General features: G+C 43.5%; 2 protein-coding genes across 2 annotated transcripts in view; one reads left to right on the top strand and one right to left on the bottom strand.

The window, feature by feature from the left end:
• The window catches only part of SUMF2 (sulfatase modifying factor 2), a 30523-nt gene extending 29342 nt beyond the window's left edge, over window positions 1-1181 (top strand). Inside the window, exon 9 of the mRNA XM_082247108.1 lies at window positions 856-1181. Coding sequence (XP_082103234.1) covers window positions 856-952 — 97 coding nt within the window. The 3' untranslated portion in view covers window positions 953-1181. The remainder of the gene's footprint in view (window positions 1-855) is intronic.
• Window positions 1182-4667: 3486 nt separating this feature from the next.
• Window positions 4668-20156, bottom strand: part of PHKG1 (phosphorylase kinase catalytic subunit gamma 1) — a 48456-nt gene continuing 32967 nt past the window's right edge. The window contains exons 6-9 of the mRNA XM_082246752.1: window positions 18831-18921; window positions 18568-18721; window positions 18329-18454; window positions 4668-5045 (exon numbers count right to left, since the gene is read on the bottom strand). Of these exons, the coding sequence (XP_082102878.1) occupies window positions 4800-5045; window positions 18329-18454; window positions 18568-18721; window positions 18831-18921 (617 nt within the window). The 3' untranslated portion in view covers window positions 4668-4799. The remainder of the gene's footprint in view (window positions 5046-18328; window positions 18455-18567; window positions 18722-18830; window positions 18922-20156) is intronic.

Raw genomic sequence — 20156 nt, 5'->3', positions numbered from 1 at the left:
AGCACTGTGCAATCGATAATATTGAAATGGAAGGCAAAAGGTCGCAAAGTTCAAGGGGGCCGAATACTTTCGCAAGGCACTGTATATATATATATATATATATATATATATATTTGAAAATTGATCAGTACTGATGGCCTATCTCATTTCTTGAGGCTCTAAAATGTCAGGATAGAACAAATCCCCCCCCCCCCCCATGGCATGGCAAGTTTTTTTTTTTTTTTTTATACATACTGTCACCAGTGCAGTACAGTGCTGTCCGCATACATAATTTTAATGTATTTTTAAAAGACACTCTTCTTTTAAAGCTTATGGCATGCCCCCAAGTTTAGTTGTGATTTATGTTGCGTATTACTTTAACCTTTTGTCGCCCCTAGGCCATTTTAAAATGTCCTAATTGGAGGAAAGAACAAAGGTGTCTCTGTACATGACTTTTTATATTATACTAGGAAGCATTTTTATCATCGTTACCCATTTTAATTTGTGTAATGTAGCTGCTTTTCTGTGTGTTTTTCTTGGTAATATTGTGGATTTTGCACCTGTGGGCAGCAGAGTGAAGCCTAAATTGTCCTGTGGAGTTTTCTGTACTTGGAGGTCCTGCCCTTAAAAGTGAAAGTACCTCTAATCGGCCTCCCACTTCCATATTTTCACCTAGGCGAGAACTACGGAACTTTGGCCTGTATGCTAGTAGTAGACAATAGTAGTAAAACTACTGCTTTCTAACTGGGACCCTAAAGGTGTGTAGATTATGCACGTGAATCACTAACTATTGATCACTACTAGTATTTGATAGTGCTGTTCATTTAACTGTATTTACTAACTTTAAATGTTCTCCTTTATTCTGTTGTTTATTAGGATGGGCAACACACCAGATTCTGCTTCAGATAACCTGGGTTTCCGCTGTGTCAAAGATGTCCCCACACCAGCAGAAAATGGAAAAGAGGACCTTTAAGTAAATATTGTGAATAATACTTGATTTCTCTGCTTGATGCCATAGAAATTAAGTCTCTTCCTAAGGAAGAAGAAAATATTATTTTATCGCTTTGATCACCTATGGGTGGAAATAGAGGAGGTCCAGAAGGAATGATGCTCTTCTATCTGCAATATGAAGATCCAAAGCCTCCCTTCTTTTACTGGGTCTTTTTTTGAATAAATATATACAGATGTGGATCATGTTATGTATTTATACAGGGTATCTGGCATTGGTACATCCTTTTGCCAGCTTTATGGTACACAGTTTAAAGGTGAACTTAAGGTTTGCCTTTAGTCTTGCACAGTTGTACAATCTCCTCTTCTGTACTGAAATTGCTTATTCTGATTTCACTAAAACTGTGAGTGTCTCATGGTGTGCATTAGAAGCATTAACACAGTAGTCTTTGTTCTTTCTGCACCCCCACCCCTTGCAGCATAGCTATTGCCTGCTGATCCTGCCAGTAAGTCTGTTGTTTTTCAACTTCCTTTAACAGCCTGAGTTATTCAGCAAAAGTAGCAGTTAGAGGGTAGAAAAAACCCATTTACCACTGACGGGTGCTTACAATGTCAGCTATTTGTTTATGTAAAAACTTTTTCCCGAACAAAAGAAAAACTGGTGCTGTAACTACTAAAAAAAAAAAGTTAGCTGGAGTTGGGCTTTACATTGTAGTCACTAAAGTCTAGCTAAATCTACTAGTCCATTCAACACCAGCCATTCCACTGATTGCCAATTCTTGTATCCAAGTTTGGCTACGTTGGTCCTATATTGATCCAGTAGATCAGGTGTCTTCAAACTATGGCCCTCCAGTTGTTCAAGAACTACAATTCCCATCATGCCTAGTCATGTCTGTGAATGTCAGAGTTTTACAATGCCTCATGGGATGTGTAGTTCTGCAACAGCTGGAGGGCCGTAGTTTGAGGATCTCTGCAGTAGATGATTGAATGTAGCCACTCTAAGACAAAGAGGTGGGTTACTGGCCAATCACCTGGGTGAAAATAAAGGTATAAAAGCTTGCAAAAAGAACACTAATGCACCCACCACATCCAATGATTGATAAACTACAGTTCACTAAAATACATTTTTATCTTTGAGTTTAGTGATGCTTTAAAGCAAAACTAAATTCTAGCTGTTAGCAGAAATCAGCATTTTTTAAAGCATGTTGAAAGCACCTTTAAATCACTAACAACTTAAAGTGAACCTGTGCTTTACCCATACAGGGCAAAGCAAGAAGTTAATGTATAATATCACACTCTCTAGTAGCAAGTACTTACCTTTCATACCCTTGCCTCTTGGTTTAATTGCTGGAATCTGAGATCCTTATGTAAGATTAGAGACAAGGAGCTTTTATAGTTGAGAACTCCCTATATGGCCAATCACCTAGTACCAGCACTTTCACATTTGGAAATGAAGAAATGGAATGAGCCACATGTGCCTTTATACCTGGAAGTACGAAAGGTTTTCTTTACTAACAAAACAGTGGCCGGGCAAGGAAGCATTAAAACCATCTGCTGCTTTGAGTGAAATATAGAATTGCTACGTTCTGCTGCTCATATTACCAATATAGTTGATAATAATTGGTTTGCGCAAGTAATTTGTAACTGTATAGATATTTGTAGCCAACTATAACCACATAAGATCCTCAGAGAGATTTGCAGCTGTTACAGATTCCGGCTACAAAGTTGTTAGTGTAATGGGGTACTTAAAAAAAAAAAAAAAAAAGACTGCAGGTATAAGGTGCAAGTTCCTAAAAGGCCTCAAGGTGCTTGTAAACTATACCTGTAGCATTTTTTTTTTTTTTTCAATTTCAGGTCCTGCTTAAAGCGGAGTTCCACCCTGGATTTTTTTTTTTTTAATACCCCCGGGACAGTCAGGGCTAGTGCATTCCACAATGGCTAGCCTCTGATCTGTCCCGGGTTGCACTTACCTGTTAGGACAAATACTTACCTTGCAAACGTCTTGTCCAGCGTTGCCATCTCAGATGTGGGCAGCTTGAAGCCAGCGCGTCCTCTTCGGCGTCTTCTTCCGCCTTCTTTGGTCCCACGATGCTCTGCGCCGGCCCCGACGTCACTTCCGGGTCGCGCGCGTCATCCCTCCACAGCTTCTGGGCATGCCCAGAAGCTGTTTAGAAGGGGATGACGCGCGCGACCCGGAACTGACGTCGGGGCCGGTGCAGGCGCAATGATTCCTGGGAGCTATGACGTCCAGCTCCCAGGAATCATTGCAGAGCCAGGAAGTGACGACGGGCCGCGGCCGAGGAAGGAGGAAGAAGGAAGTAAGGTAAGTATATTTTCTTCGCTACGAGGTAAGTAAAAAAAAAAAAAAATATGCGATTATCCATTTCTTTTTCAGGTGACCCGGAGCGAGAAGATGGAGGTAAGTATAAAAATAGGGTGGAACTCCACTTTAATAAATAAGCACCAGTAGTAATGATCAGATGAGTTTTTGTCAGTCATGATTATAAGGAAATAATTTTTGATACCCTGAGCCACAAAGGAAGAACAGAATCAATGCTAGGGCATCACTGACATATACGGCCCAGTTACAGTTCTCAAAAGCATGTGTCAACCATCAAACTGGTTTCCTAGGTATTTTTGGAGTGTAAACTATGTGGATTACTTCTAAAGGGCATGTCAGTCAGCAGACAAGGGTATTTTTTGATGTCCCAAAATAATGCTGTGCCTTTACTGTAGCTGCAGCTTTGATGTCCTTTGTAGACCAGCTACATATAAGAAAATCATGAACATGCTGCTGTTATTGTATAACATATTATGTTATTGTATAACTATGCCTGCAGTACTATTGACTTTAGTGGAACAAACTGGTCCCATCACACTCTTCCCACAGCCGAATTTCTAGTACATGAATGGAGGCCTTTGGTATGAGATATGCATTTTCTTTTATCTCTTTCAGGTATATACAGCACTTGTAGTCATATTGTAATAAAGGAAAGAAGATACATGGGTATTCCATTAAAATATGCAGGCACATTATTTTGATTAACATATAAAAATTACATAGTTATTTTAAATTGTTTTAGCAAATGTAATGTGATGCTTTCGAGACAGCGCATGAGGAAATGAATGCTGATAATCGGCAAGTGTGTTTTTATTGTGATCAGTTGTGATTTGACACAGCTAATCACATGATAAAGGGCCGCTGTGATTTCCCTTTACTTCCGATCTGTATTTAGCTGTGCCCAAAGGACACAGACATCACAGAGCCTGTAACCGCGCTGTAGCCTCCTTTTAGCAATAGCGCAGGCAGAAATAGGGTAAAGAACTGTAATCTAAGGAATGTAAGGGGTGAAGCAGGGACAGCCAGGCTGAGGAGGAAATGGCTAGATGATGCTCAATGTCCTCCACTCAGGAAATTAGAAACTTGCTACAGCTTCTAATGCACATTGAGCTGCTCAGAGTATGCAGTGAAATGAGACTGTAATTTCAGTACAGGTGATGAGCCTGTACAACTGTGCAAGACTGAAAGTAAGGTTGGAGTTCGGTTTTAAGAAAACAAAGCTACAAAAACCCAATGTAGCTTTAAACTCAAATCTTTCCCACTATGTTCAAAGCCACAAAAAGAAACAAAAAGTTTGGGCTGGAGTTCAGAGTTCTAAATGATTAACTGTTTCCTATGATACTTTTATTGTTCTTGTATATATACACACTTATATCATAAAATAGACTGTTTTAATACCTATTTTAAATCTATTATATTTATTATAAATTTGATTACTTGTTTCATAAATATATTTACATACACACACATTCCATAGGGACACAGATTGATGTAATGTTTTGTTTATGTGACGAAAGGCAGAATGTTATAATTAACTGGACTCTGCCGCCAGTGATAATAGAATGGCTTTTGCTGTATTTTCAAAGAGTGCAGCTCGGTTCTGCTGCTCCCCTTTCTTCACCCAGTGTCCATAGATCCTGAATGCGCAAGCATCGATCATCTTCCGTATGGGCTTAATTGCATATGGATCCCTTGTTACAATTTCTTTAGTAACAGGTTTCACTTTACGATAGTAGTGGTAAATCCGCACAGAGGCCAAAACTGTTAGGCAGACCACCTACAAAGACAAATGTATAAATTATTGTGCATTTTTTGTATGCATTAATGTGTGTATATCTTTTATATAATTTGAAAGCCCTACATAGGTAATATTTCAAGATATGTATAGGCTGAAAAACCACTGTCCAGAAATTACTTCAGACACTACAGTTTCTCCTATATTTGTTTTATCTGAGCTAAAAATATTTGAGATAAAGCGGTTTTAGAAGGTAACCTACTTTTCAATGCCCAGTTGCCCACCTCTGCAGCACTGCGGAAATACACAACAGATACTTAAGAAAAAGGAAAGTTAATGCTCCTGCGCTTGAGAGATGGTAATGTGATGGAAGGAAACTGTATGTCGACTATAGCAAGTGCCACGTCAGCTGTACTGCCACTCTCAACAGGTCAGGGAAAACCCGAATAGAACTCTAAAAAGAAAAAATACAGAGGGCACAACCGCCTAGCCGCATTACCTTTGCAAAAATGGTTTTATTAAAAATATATACACATCATACTCACAAAATAAGAGGCCAATTCAAGCAAATATAAGTGTAAAATCACCCAGATTTCCACTTGGCATAGCCTGCTGGTCAGCGACAGTTGTGGAATTGATATCTCCAAAAGAAGTAGACACGTTTCTGGGGTGTACCCTCTTCCTCAGAGCTGGATTTGGAGTATGGCCAGCTGATCTTTAAATAGTCATACCTCCTTTACTATTTAAAGATCAGCTGCCCATACTCCAAATCCAGCTCAGAGGAAGAGGGGACACCCATCAAAACGCATCAGGTTCTTTGGAGATATCCATTCCACGTCTGTCGCTGACCAGCAGGCCATGGCAAATGGAAATCTGGGTGATTTTTACACCTATATTTGCTTGAATTGTCATCTTATTTTGTTAGTATGATGTGTATATATTTTTAAATAAACTATTTTTGCAAAGGTAATGCGCTACGCGGGTGCGCCCTCTGTATTTTTTCTTTTGGGGATACACAACAGTCAGGTGTTTTTAATTTTTTAGGTTTTCATTTATTTTTTTTTTTTTGCAATAAAAAGCTTTATTGAGAAAATAAAAGCAAACATTAGCAACAGTGAAATAACATGTCGAATTCAACAAAAAGCGGTGAGTTACATAGATTTTTCAGTAAGAGCAAAGTGATAAGCCAACAAGTAGGAACCACATACTGAAATTCTAAGTACAATTAATATTCAATAAATGAAACATGAGTGAGGTATGGTCCCAGGGGAGGACTGATACCTAGAGGCCAAGTAGGCCTTGGTGAAGGAAGAAAAGGTAGAATGAAGAGAAAGTCAGAAAGAGAGAAGATCAGGTGAGGTAGAGGGAAGGGTGGGGGGGAAAGGGATGTAAGTTCCCGTTCATCCGTAATAGGGTCATCAACGAGAACAAACAGTACGTCTATCAGGAAGGTACCATATTTTCAACGGGATCATCTAGTGCGTAATTAGATTTGGAAATTCATCAGAAAGTACAAAAACTGTCCAATGTCTCCAAATTTTATGAAAGGCAACATAATTTTCTTTTTTAATGACTACAATTTCTTCCATTTCATAGAGTAGTTTTACTTTATCAGCCCATTCTTTTGTAGAAGGAGTGATTTGGGAGTTCCAGTGAAGTGGTATGACGGCCTTTTGCCACATTAAGCAGGTGTCTGGACAAAGATTGCTTATATTTCTTATAGGAGAAATTGTTTACATGTAATAGGCAACAAGCAGCGTCTAGGTTAAGAGCGGTGCCTGTGATGATTTTTATAAGGTGAATAATCTTATTCCAGAACGGTTGTATATGATCACAAGACCACCAAATGTGAGTGAAGGTCCCTCTTTCTTTCAGGCACCTCCAACAGCTGTCAGAATTCCGCGGGGACCAAACCTTTAATTTTACCGGTGTAAGATACCATTGCGTTTGAATTTTAAACGCGGTTTCCTGGATTTTTGTGCTAAGGGAACATTTATGTGTAAATACACAAGCTTTTTCCCAATTTTTATCTGAAATGGTGCAATCCAGGTCCCGTTCCCAAATTTTTTTGTATCTGTCCGGCGTTTGTGTGGAGGAGTGAGATAACCCTATTATACGCCTGGGAAGTAGTCTTATAGCAATTGGTCCCCGCAGATTTTCTCAAAAGCTGTCACCGATTCGGTCAGGAGAGATTTATGCTTATGGTTCCGGATAAAATTGTGTAATTGCATGTAATTTCAATAAGTAATTGTGTAATCTTTGGGTTGCACCTTATTCAAATCTTTAAAGGATAATAGGCATGACTTCGTAAAGCAATCTTTGACTCGTAATGGAGAGTCTATTTGGTATGGATTCGAGTTCAATGTTTTGAGATCTAAGCAAGCAAGGAAATCAGGGTTGTTTGTAATTGGTGTCATGGGGCCAGGGTTCGTAACTAGTTGATAATCAGCTGCTAATCGGTTGAAAATTGATAGCGTGGTAGAGACCAACGGATGTTGCCTAATATCAGAGGGATATTAGAGGGGTCTGTCCAGATCAAGTGGTGAGATGGAAATCTCGAGCAACGTCTCTCAAAATCCACCCAGAGGTTTTTATTTAAATTAGCTTCTTTCTGTGAAGCAAGTTTGATTTAGGATACTTGAGGCCCCCCCTGTCAATGAAGATGTGCCATGTTTTATGGAAGAGCTAGAAAGATTCATGGCTGTATATTTGTAGAATGAGGTAATCTAAGGCACTGCTGCCTCTTTCTGCTCATCCAAGATTTGAATACGGAAAATTGTTATCTATACTTACTGTATGTTTCCTTTCTTGGAGGCTCATCATGTCAGCCTACTCATGGGTCAGCTCAAACCATCTGATCCCAAGAACAACCCCCTGCCAAAAAAAATAAAAAAAGGAGGGACACTCCTCAGCCTAATTTTCCTATAAACCTTGCATTGAAACTCCAGGGAGCGGAATCCTAGTCTGACTAGATTAAAAATAAAGACACCAGAGCTAAACGCATGCAAAAGAATCTATTAAAGAACTAAACAACGTGAGCAGAAGAAAGCACAGATGAGCCCAAAGACCAGAATGGTCCATAGGCCACCTCAAGGCAGTAATGGTGAATAAAGGTTTTAAGGGTCTTCCAGCTGGCGACATTACAGACCACATCCGGTGGCACCTTGGCATAACTTGCCCCCAAAGCTGCTGTTGCCCTTGTAGAGCGTGCCGAAATCTCCACTGGAGGGGAAAGACCCAAAGCCACATACGTATTCAATAATGTCTTGGAATATCCATAGGGAAATTATCCTTGGCAAGACTGCCTGACACCTTTTTGGACTGTTAAGAAAGACAAAAGGATTATCCGACAACCTGGGACTCTACGTTCAGCACAGATATGCAGTAAATAACCTGTAGCAAGTCAACTCTAGCCCAAACCTCCTGGGCCACACTCTCCATTATTGGAGGAAGTTAAGGAAGTACAACTTCCCAATTGAGATTAAATTGTAGAGACCTTTGGAAGAAAAGAAGGGGGTGAACGTAAAACAACCTTATCCTCAAAAATTACGCAAAGAGTAGGCCTGTCCAAAAATGCATGAATTTCCAAGATGTGTCTGGCTAAAGTTTCTGCCATTAACAATACCATCTTTAGGGCTAGTTCACACAACAATTTCTGCATTCCAGATGTTACATAGTTGGTAAGGCTGAATAAAGACGCCAGTCCATCTAGTTCAACCTGTGCTGTGTGAGTTTGTCAATAGTAAATCCCATATTCCTGTATGTTGTGATTGTTGCTCATCTAATAATCTTTTAAATGATCAAAGCTCCCTACTGATACCACTGCTTGTGGAAGGGAATTCCACATCCTTACCATTCCGACAGGCCAAAACACGTCAGTGGTGTGTCCTGAGAGAAGTGGAGCTGAAGCCGCTTTAACCTTTTCTTACCTGTGCTGTTCCTCTGAAGTGCAGCATTTCATTTTTCCTTCTTCACATGTGTATACAGAGCCATGACAGGCTCCCTTAACGCTGGCACCTGCCTTCAGTGAAACTCGCCAAAGTATAATGGGACGACTGCTTGGAGTGACACCCAAAGCTTGTATATTTCTTTGTTACCCCGCCAGGGATGTCGCAAATCCTGCCTGCCAGGTCAGTAGGATCTTGACTCCCGGAACTCCTCTCTGGATCTTGCTGTTGGATGAAAGGACCATTGCTGTCTCCTCCTCTACTGTGGAATCAAGTCTGATTTTACCTCCAGTTACTCGGTGAATAGCATCTTCCATGCTTTACTGAAAAAGATCTTTCCCACCTATGGCATAGAACATAGTCCTTGCTTAGATGCACTGTCAACAGTCCAGTGTTTGAGTCACAGAGGCCTCTTTGCCACTAACAAATGAACCATCACTCTAGCTGACAACTGGACTAGGTCCACTGCTTCTTCCACTACAAAATCTGCTGCGGATTTGAGCTCCCACCATTGTGGAATGGAATGAGCCCTGCCAATCCTCCATCTCCTCTCTTGATAACACCCATGCCCTGATAGCTCTGGCTATTAATGTTATAGCATCCACAGGCTTACAAGCTGCCCCTGCTCTGAGGTAGATCTTCTTTCATTCTGCATCTAATCTTCAGCCAATTCCATCTCAGAAGGCCATCAAATTGTCCAAGGGCAGTGTGACATGTCATGTTAACCTGTGAAGAGATGCATTCACCCTTGACACACTTTCCCATGTGTCTGAATTCTCTGACTGAAAAGGATAGCTTTTGACATCCTGTTCTAGAAGCTCCCTTTCTTGTGAGGTCTTGACCATCTCTCCTTGATCAATGCCTACATTTTAAACATAAGAGGAAAGGTAGGCAAAACCTATTTTAAATTAGGAAAGTACTTTTTCACCTTTTGCAGAGGTTCTGATGGAACCTCCTCCTAGGCCTGTTTTACTGCTGTTATGAAAGAGGGCACCAAGAAATAGGCATCCGTCTGATCCTCCGACGATGACCCCGCCTTATCACAGCCCTACTCTGGGGAAAAAGAAAAATCTTGCACCTGTGCCGCAGTACCTGACCTTCTGGAACATCCCAACTTTGCAGAGACCTTCTTCAAATTCTCTGCCAATGGCTAGCTAATATACTCTAACCTGCTGAGATAACGACTGCTTTTCCCTGGCTGTTTCTTTAAAGCATCTCTCTTGCAAACCAATTTTGCTGACATGGTGGTTGCTTCACATGCTCAGCAGGTGCCTGCAGCCGGCTTTGGGGAAGAATGGCTGGAAGACTTTGAATGACCCCATAAGGGAGAATGGGAACCAGAATACTCACTTCTGAAGAAATCAGAACGGTGTCTTCCATCTTTCTGCAAGGTAGAACGATAGCCAGAAGAAGCTGGAGAGGAATGCTTTGTTTTAACTTTATGCTTTCCTCTTTTATGATCTTTCCCTTTGCAGGCATGCTTACAGCTATCAAATGAGTCTTCTATGTGGAGAAGCTGAACCAGGCAGGAAGGTAGGGAATCTTCAATTCACAGGATCCAAAGCAGAAAAGTTTTTCCCAAGAAAGGATAAAAAAAAGGAACATTAGGCTGAGGAAAGCCCCACCTTTTATTTTGGCAGAAGGTTATCCTTTTGGGTAGAAGAGTGGAGCTGACCCATGAGTAGGCTGAGATGATTAACCCCAGGAAATTTTATATTAACACTGTGCTGCTCACTGTTCTACTTGCTCTGACATGAGTAAGCAAAACCCTGCTTCTAAGATTCCCTGAGCTGCACTTGGTGTCTCTGCCCCAAGAGCTGCAATGCTTTTTCATCCTTGCGGTCCCCGCCCGCCCATCCTGATAGGCGGGTGTCACGTGGGGTGACTCAGCGTAGGACGCCGGTGTTCCCACCGTGATGTGCGCTCAGTGCTGTCCTCCCCACACGTTGGCGGCCATTACTGGGGATCTTTCTTCCCCAGCCAGCCACACCCATCTGACGTTGGGTGGGGTCCAAGGGGGCTCGTTACAGGTACAGATAAGAGAGCCCAGCCCTGCACTTGCCTTCAGTGGCTCCACAGTGTTCAGTGATGACTCATGCAACCTCTTGCCAGAGTATTACTTCAATATGGTAGGTCAAATTCATCCACTTTTTTTGTCTTTCAGACTGGTGATTTGGTGGCTGTGTATCCTCCTTTTTTCTTTCTTCTTTATCACATGCACCAGGATTTCATTTTCATCCTCACTCTCTCTCCAACTCTCCTTTACCCTTGCATCATATGTTATATCCAATGCTCTTAGGGAGTCGTGTTTATTTCATTTTGATTGCACAATATAGTACATTGTTGCTACATATTCCCACTTAGGTAGGCCACTTCACTTCACTATCCTTTCTTTTTTGAGGCCTCTGGGCCCTGGGGCAATTTGGTTTACTTCTTGTTTTGTCATTTAATTCAATTTTAATCACAGATCATTGATACTCTTTTGCTTTATTGCTCACTTTTAGCATTTAATCTGAGCATCAGATACATACTTTTTGAACTCAGGCTCACTCCTAGTGTCACCAGTTGATACCCCTACTTACTGCACAGTATTATACTCCTTGTATTGATTGCTGATATTACTACTCATATACACTTTAGATTTGAGTCTTATACATAGATATGTCTCCTCTAGCCATCACCGTGGATGCCACACTATGTTGGTCTCTGCTTGCTTTTGGTCCTGTTTGTCTTGCCGGGCTCTCGTGGATCCCAGGCCCACAGCTCCTGGGATAGACATTCCCAGTGGCAGCCAATGAATCATGAGCATGCGATTTCTTTTAACAGATTTGTAAGTATGGGCCCCTTGGTGGCCCCTTAGTGTTTTGCATCAGCATAACATTATCTACTATCTTTATTACATGCTACAAACTGTTTATTTCTTAGAAACCATGTATCACATCAACCCCTGAGGAAGTGAATGGTTGTTCACGAAACGCGTTGGGTTACCAGGATGCACTTTCATACCTACCATGGATTACTCTATGGAATACTGAACTTGACTATGAATATATAATATACTATGTATAACATCACAAATCTGTTTTCTAATATTGTACCAAGTCCCAAGGGCAAATCTTTGCAACTTTCTATGTTATTGAGGGATGGATACAGTGGTGGGATTCAGCCGGTTCGCACCGGTTCCATAGAACCGGTTGCTAACTTTCTGCAAGTTCGCAGAACCGGCTGAATCCCTCTGCGCGTCTGAGGACGCGCAGGACAATTGAATGTCCCGCGCTCGGGCAGACGTGGCGCCACGGCCCGCCCATTCTGTGACAATAGCGAATGAGAATTCGCTATTGTCACATGATCCTCCTCCTGGCCAATCAGGGAGCAGGTCCTCCCGCTTCCTGATTGGCCGAAAGGCAAACACTGTGCCGTTTGACGAGAAGGAGGCTCCGCTGGAGGACTCGGAGACGCGGGGAGCCGACTGCGAGACCTTCCGTGAGGTAAGTGCATGGGTCTCGCGGGGGGGGATCGCTGGCACTCTGCAATTGGGGGCAATGTTGTGGCTGGCACTCTGCAATTGGGGGCAATGTTGTGGCTGGCGCTCTGCAATTGGGGGCAATGTTGTGGCTGGCGCTCTGCAATTGGGGGCAATGTTGTGGCTGGCGCTCTGCAATTGGGGGCAATGTTGTGGCTGGCACTCTGCAATTGGGGGCAATGTTGTGGCTGGCTTTATGCAATTGGGGGCAATGTTGTGGCTGGCACTCTGCAATTGGGGGCAGTGTTGTGGCTGGCGCTCTGCAATTGGGGGCAATGTTGTGGCTGGCGCTCTGCAATTGGGGGCAATGTTGTGGCTGGCGTTATGCAATTGGGGGCAATGTTGTGGCTGGCACTCTGCAATTGGGGGCAATGTTGTGGCTGGCGCTCTGCAATTGGGGGCAATGTTGTGGCTGGCGCTCTGCAATTGGGGGCAATGTTGTGGCTGGCTCTCTGCAATTGGGGGCAATGTTGTTGCTGGCGCTCTGCAATTGGGGGCAATGTTGTGGCTGGCGCTCTGCAATTGGGGGCAATGTTGTGGCTGGCGCTCTGCAATTGGGGGCAATGTTGTGGCTGGCGCTCTGCAATTGGGGGCAATGTGTTGGCTGGCGTTATGCAATTGGGGGCAATGTTGTGGCTGGCACTCTGCAATTGGGGGCAATGTTGTGGCTGGCGTTATGCAATTGGGGGCAATGTTGTGGCTGGCGCTCTGCAATTGGGGGCAATGTTGTGGCTGGCGCTCTGCAATTGGGGGCAATGTTGTGGCTGGCGCTCTGCAATTGGGGGCAATGTTGTGGCTGGCGCTCTGCAATTGGGGGCAATGTTGTGGCTGGCGTTCTGCAATTGGGGGCAATGTTGTGGCTGGCGCTCTGCAATTGGGGGCAATGTTGTGGCTGGCGCTCTGCAATTGGGGGCAATGTTGTGGCTGGCGCTCTGCAATTGGGGGCAATGTTGTGGCTGGCGCTCTGCAATTGGGGGCAATGTGTTGCCTGGCGTTATGCAATTGGGGGCAATGTTGTGGCTGGCGCTCTGCAATTGGGGGCAATGTTGTGGCTGGCACTCTGCAATTGGGGGCAATGCTGTGGCTGGCACTCTGCTATTGGGGGCAATGCTGTGGCTGGCACTCTGAAATTGGGGGCAATGCTGTGGCTGGCACTCTGCAATCATTAGGGGCAATGCTGTGGCTGGCACTCTGCAATCATTGGGGGCAATGTTGTGGCTGGCACTATGCAATTGGGGGCAATGTTGTGGCTGGCACTCTGCAATTGGGGGCAATGTTGTGGCTGGCACTCTGCAATTGGGGGCAATGTTGTGGCTGGCACTCTGCAATTGGGGGCAATGCTGTGGCTGGCACTCTGCAATCATTAGGGGCAATGCTGTGGCTGGCACTCTGCAATCATTAGGGGCAATGCTGTGGCTGGCACTCTGCAATCATTGGGGGCAATGCTGTGGCTGGCACTCTGCAATCATTGGGGGCAATGCTGTGGCTGGCACTCTGCAATCATTGGGGGCAATGCTGTGGCTGGCACTCTGCAATCATTGGGGGCAATGCTGTGGCTGGCACTCTGCAATCATTGGGGGCAATGCTGTGGTCACTGTGCATTGAAAGGGGGGCACGCTGGTCTCTCTGCATTGAAAGGGGGGCACGCTGGTCACTGTGCATTGAAAGGGGGGCACGCAGCGCTGGTCACTGTGCATTGAAAGGGGGGCACGCAGTGCTGGTCACTGTGCATTGAAAGGGGGGCACGCAGCGCTGGTCACTGTGCATTGAAAGGGGGCATGCTGGTCACTGTGCATTGAAAGGGGGGCACGCTGGTCACTGTGCATTGAAAGGGGGGCACGCTGGTCACTGTGCATTGAAAGGGGGCACGCTGGTCTCTCTGCATTGAAAGGGGGGCACGCTGGTCACTGTGCATTGAAAGGGGGGCACGCAGCGCTGGTCACTGTGCATTGAAAGGGGGGCACGCAGTGCTGGTCACTGTGCATTGAAAGGGGGGCACGCAGCGCTGGTCACTGTGCATTGAAAGGGGGCATGCTGGTCACTGTGCATTGAAAGGGGGGCACGCTGGTCACTGTGCATTGAAAGGGGGGCACGCTGGTCACTGTGCATTGAAAGGGGGCACGCTGGTCTCTCTGCATTGAAAGGGGGGCACGCTGGTCACTGTGCATTAAAGGGGGCATGTACACTGGTCACTGTAGCATAAGGTTATTGTAAGGAGCATAGGTTTCACAATTGTTATTATTGAAGGTTCCTGTATTTAGATACAGGCATACCCCACTTTTAAGTACACAATGGGACCAGAGCATGTATGTAAAACGAAAATGTACTTAAAGTGAAGCAATACCTTTTTTCACTTCTCAATGCATGTAAATACAGCAGCTCTATAGGAAATCTTGGTCAGCTTGACATGGCACTGCTCCCAAACCATATGTGACAAGGACACCAAACTTGGGGAGCATGATAAGGGGAACCAGGACTATGACATGGTAGATTACCTAGGCAAGCTGGCCGACCACAAAATAGGATATGTTGTAGTCCTGGGTCCCCTCTAGATGCTCCCCAAGTTGGGTATCCCTGTCACTTATGGTTTGGAAATAGTGCCATGTCAAGCTGACCAAGGTTTCCCATAGACACCAATGTTAAAAATCGGGAGTAGTGCAATGCTAAGCTGACCAGGCTGTGTCCGTACTCGCGAGTGTATGTAAAGTGAGTGTATGTAAAACGGGGTATGCCTGTAATACATTTTCGACCTAACCTAAACATGCATATAAAAAGGTGTTCTGTGCAGCGGTCAGAACTAAAGTTGGTTAAATGGTCAAAACAAATATAGGGACACGGGTATTCTATATTTTAAATAATAACAAGTTTATTAATGAAAATTTGGACTTATAATCATAACCGTACAGTATATAATTCTTTATGTACCAGTATATTCATGAGGAACAAGACATACAACATAAAACGATAAACATATAACAAAGTACCGGCCGGTGCATATTAATTCAATCACAGGGCTAATTTACACTATTTTGGTTAAATACCGGGAGTATATCTTCCTGTGATTTGTGTCTATGGATAAACGGAGTGTAGTACAAAAAAAGTGGGGGTGTTTTCAAAATTAAGATGTTCTGAAAAAATTGGCAGTTTTGGAAGGTAGGTCTGATAGGATGGCTATTTTCCATTTAGCATCTTTGGAAAGTAAATTCTGGGGTGCCGGTGTGCAGTCCGGAGTCTGTCCTAATACTTTTGACTCCTGTGGTAATTACCATTGCTTCACCTTTTCACATTTCCTCCCTTTTACTTTTCCAGATACTGGTTGGGTAAGTGATTTCTCAGCGGTTTGTAGATAGAGAGAAATGGGGATTTCCTGTGATTCGTTGTCACATATGGTTCCCTTTTATGGCGGGTGTATAGAGTGGTGTCAGGGGTATTTGCTGGTGGTTGATAATACCGTATGTCTTTTGGGGACTATGCAGAGTGTTTTTTGTAGGGCGGATAGGTGTTGGGTTTAACTTTCAAAGTTATTCCTTATAGGGTGTCTTTAATTCCTTCTCCCCACTCTGTCAGCTGTTTTGGCCGATGTTTCACCCCTCTACTGATGTGTATCAGTGCGTTTGGGGACTATGCAGAGTGTGCTTATACAGGGCGGGTAGGTAATGGTTTTACAATATAACTCCTCCGGTACCCGTCTATTCCAATGCACCGCTCACCTATTGTTTTTCCCCACTCTGTCAGCCATTGGCTGATTCTTCACCCCTTCTTCCGTTGTGTTTCCAGTAAAGTCTTGCACTTACCTGACCTTCACTCTATAGCCGCTCGTTCCGTTTTCTACCTTCCGCTGACGTCATCACCACCGCCGGCACGCCCACCAGTGTCTCAGACGCGGACAACGGAGAAAGCGGACGGAAGCGAAAGGTCGAGGATCGGCGACCGCAACAAGGAAACAGCGGAAGGTAGAAAACGGAACGAGCGGCTATAGAGTGAAGGTCAGGTAAGTGCAAGACTTTACTGGAAACACAACGGAAGAAGGGGTGAAGAATCAGCCAATGGCTGACAGAGTGGGGAAAAACAATAGGTGAGCGGTGCATTGTAATAGACGGGTACCGGAGGAGTTATATTGTAAAACCATTACCTACCCGCCCTGTATAAGCACACTCTGCATAGTCCCCAAACGCACTGATACACATCAGTAGAGGGGTGAAACATCGGCCAAAACAGCTGACAGAGTGGGGAGAAGGAATTAAAGACACCCTATAAGGAATAACTTTGAAAGTTAAACCCAACACCTATCCGCCCTACAAAAAACACTCTGCATAGTCCCCAAAAGACATACGGTATTATCAACCACCAGCAAATACCCCTGACACCACTCTATACACCCGCCATAAAAGGGAACCATATGTGACAACGAATCACAGGAAATCCCCATTTCTCTCTATCTACAAACCGCTGAGAAATCACTTACCCAACCAGTATCTGGAAAAGTAAAAGGGAGGAAATGTGAAAAGGTGAAGCAATGGTAATTACCACAGGAGTCAAAAGTATTAGGACAGACTCCGGACTGCACACCGGCACCCCAGAATTTACTTTCCAAAGATGCTAAATGGAAAATAGCCATCCTATCAGACCTACCTTCCAAAACCGCCAATTTTTTCAGAACATCTTAATTTTGAAAACACCCCCACTTTTTTTGTACTACACTCCGTTTATCCATAGACACAAATCACAGGAAGATATACTCCCGGTATTTAACCAAAATAGTGAAAATTAGCCCTGTGATTGAATTAATATGCACCGGCCGGTACTTTGTTATATGTTTATCGTTTTATGTTGTATGTCTTGTTCCTCATGAATATACTGGTACATAAAGAATTATATACTGTACGGTTATGATTATAAGTCCAAATTTTCATTAATAAACTTGTTATTATTTAAAATATAGAATACCCGTGTCCCTATATTTGTTTTGACCATTTAACCAACTTTAGTTCTGACCGCTGCACAGAACACCTTTTTATATACACTGGTCACTGTGCATTGAAAGGGGGCACGCTGGTCACTGTGCATTGAAAGGGGGCACGCTGGTCTCTCTGCATTGAAAGGGGGCACGCTGTTCACTGTGCATTAAAGGGGGCATGTACACTGGTCACTGTGCATTGAAAGGGGGCACGCTGGTCACTGTGCATTGAAAGGGGGCACGCTGGTCACTGTGCATTGAAAGGGGGCACGCTGGTCACTGTGCATTGAAAGGGGGCACGCTGGTCACTGTGCATTGAAAGGGGGCACGCTGGTCATTCTGCTGGGAAAGTCGGAACTGGTTACTAAAATTTTTGAATCCCACCACTGGATGGATATGAGTCACTGGGTGCATCAGGGCATATTTTATTATTGTATTGCTTCTAAGATGGCTGCCTCCACATCTAGTGCAGGACAAAGCACTGCAAGTCAGTAATGAGGGAAAGCTCAGCTGCAGAGAGACCACAAGTAATACTGGCTACTAATCATTTTTCCTCTGCCTGCCCTTTTTCAGGCACAGCTTCCACAGTTAATTTCCCCTTTAATGTACCATTAGCAAAATACCATCTGTCACTGTGTTATGTAAAAAAGGAAATTTGTCTTTTGGTATCCAGACTAATGATAATACAAACTCTGGGGTCAATAATTGAGAGCTACTGGCTTTTTTCAGGTGTAAGAAAATTTTCACAAAATGTCAGAAAATATAAGTAAAATGCATGAACTTTTGGGAATAGCTGATTATGACTTTTAAAACCGAACTTCTGTCTGCTCTACAAAAGTGTGATTTCAAGTCACATATAACTGATTATAATAAATGCCAAACAATGCATATCTTTTACCTTAAATTTCCTGTATGGGCTAAAATGGCGAACCTCTTCTACTACATATTTCTGGAAGAAGGGATGGACTAGAGCCTCATCTGCAGTAAGACGTCTCTCTGGATTCACAACTAATAGTCGGGCAATCTAAAGAGAAAAATCTTTTGTTCACAAATTTATTTGTTCACAAATTAGGCCTGCACTGACATTTGAGGGTTATCATTTTAGCTCCATGAAAAGAAAGTAAGCATATTCTATACCAAGTCTTTAACTGTGTCTGACCGATCATCCCATTCTGGAGAACCAAACTGGTAGTCCCCATTCATTATCATTCGTAGCATTAGCATTTGTTTTCTGTGCCAAAATGGTGGAGAGCCAGCCAGTAGTGTGTACATTATAACTCCGCTACTCCACCTGCAGGGCAAGAAAGGGGACTGTCATTATCCTGCTAGTGAACATGCACATTTCTGAGAAGAAGATTCAGAAAAATGCTACACTCATTGCAACCTAAACAGCAACATACATGTCCACCTCTTTACCATATCCAGGGTGGTATTCATCCATAGAGCTTTGAATTATTTCTGGTGCCAAATATCCAGGTGTGCCACAAATTTCTGAAATAAAGTCAGCAACAAAGAGTATTATGGGTAATACAGTATATAATTATTTAAATTATTACATAGAAAAGAATGGACTGGCACAAATGGATCTGTTTGATTAATAGGAAATTACTTTGACTGTATGTTGGATACTTTTGGGAAACTACACAGCCATTCGATCTATCAATGTACTGTGTCTTAAAGATGGCCATAAACAGAGAAACAAGCTCATCCAAGCATAATAAATATAATTGATGCTTTTGAAGCCACACTGCTCAACTGTTGATTATCTCTATTCACATTTCACAAAGAAACAAAAAACAGGTAAGTTCTTGTGCTTGAACAGCTGCAGTGCCATACTCAAGCATGCATGATTTGACATCCTTTATATGGCAAATTCTGATTAGGAATATCCCCAAATGCACCGTCAGGAGTGTGTAGGCATAGCTGCTGGTTCCAGCATCCTGGTTTTGGCTACGATGCATTCTCCCTGTCTGACTGTCAACTTGCAAGATGACTGGTGTAGCCAGTTTACTCTTCGTGTGCCCCTGGATAAGGGGTGTACAGGCAGGTACCTCGGCATCTGCTGCTGAGAGTGCCGGCAGGGGATGAAACCCATCCCGTCTCCTGCAGTGACTCAAAAAGGAAAGGGGTGATTCCTGATGCCGCATATCTGAGGAATCCTATGGAGGTGTATAGAGTGGCAATCTCAGCCTGGACTTCGACCAGGCCACACCCTCAACGTGTTTGGCTCCGTCCCCTGGAGCTTAGTCATGGGGATAGAGATCACATGCATGTGGGGAGTATTTTTTTTTTTTGAAAATCTTTTTATTGAGCATGTGGGGAGTATTTAAGCATCATCACAGTAAGTCACTCAACTGGTGTGAAGGGCTGGCAGGTGTATGTGATTTCTCAATTCTTGCTATTTACTTGGAGAATGAATCGTGTAGAGGAAGATCACCTTCAAGAATTCTCTTTTGCACACATGCTCCTCAAACCATTAAAGCATAACCTCAAGGGCAATTCGTCCGCATAAGACGAAACTGCTCAAATCTAATGGACTATAATAAAGAAGCACACTTACTGGAACAAAGGCTTTGCGAGCGAGGGTATTGCAAATCACTGGTCAAAAAGTTAGTTTCCAAGTTAGGAGTCTGGATATAACAAATCTCTCGATCGATGCCCCCCCCCCTCTTCCCACAAGTTACTAGACCGTCGGATCAACCAGTGTTCTCTACTAACTACAGCTG

The sequence above is a fragment of the Pelophylax lessonae genome (assembly GCF_965119305.1).
Source record: "Pelophylax lessonae genome assembly, chromosome: 2".
Lineage (NCBI taxonomy): Eukaryota > Metazoa > Chordata > Amphibia > Anura > Ranidae > Pelophylax > Pelophylax lessonae.
The sequence above is the reverse complement of the archived record's forward strand: the minus strand, read 5'-3'. Positions and strand labels throughout refer to the sequence as shown.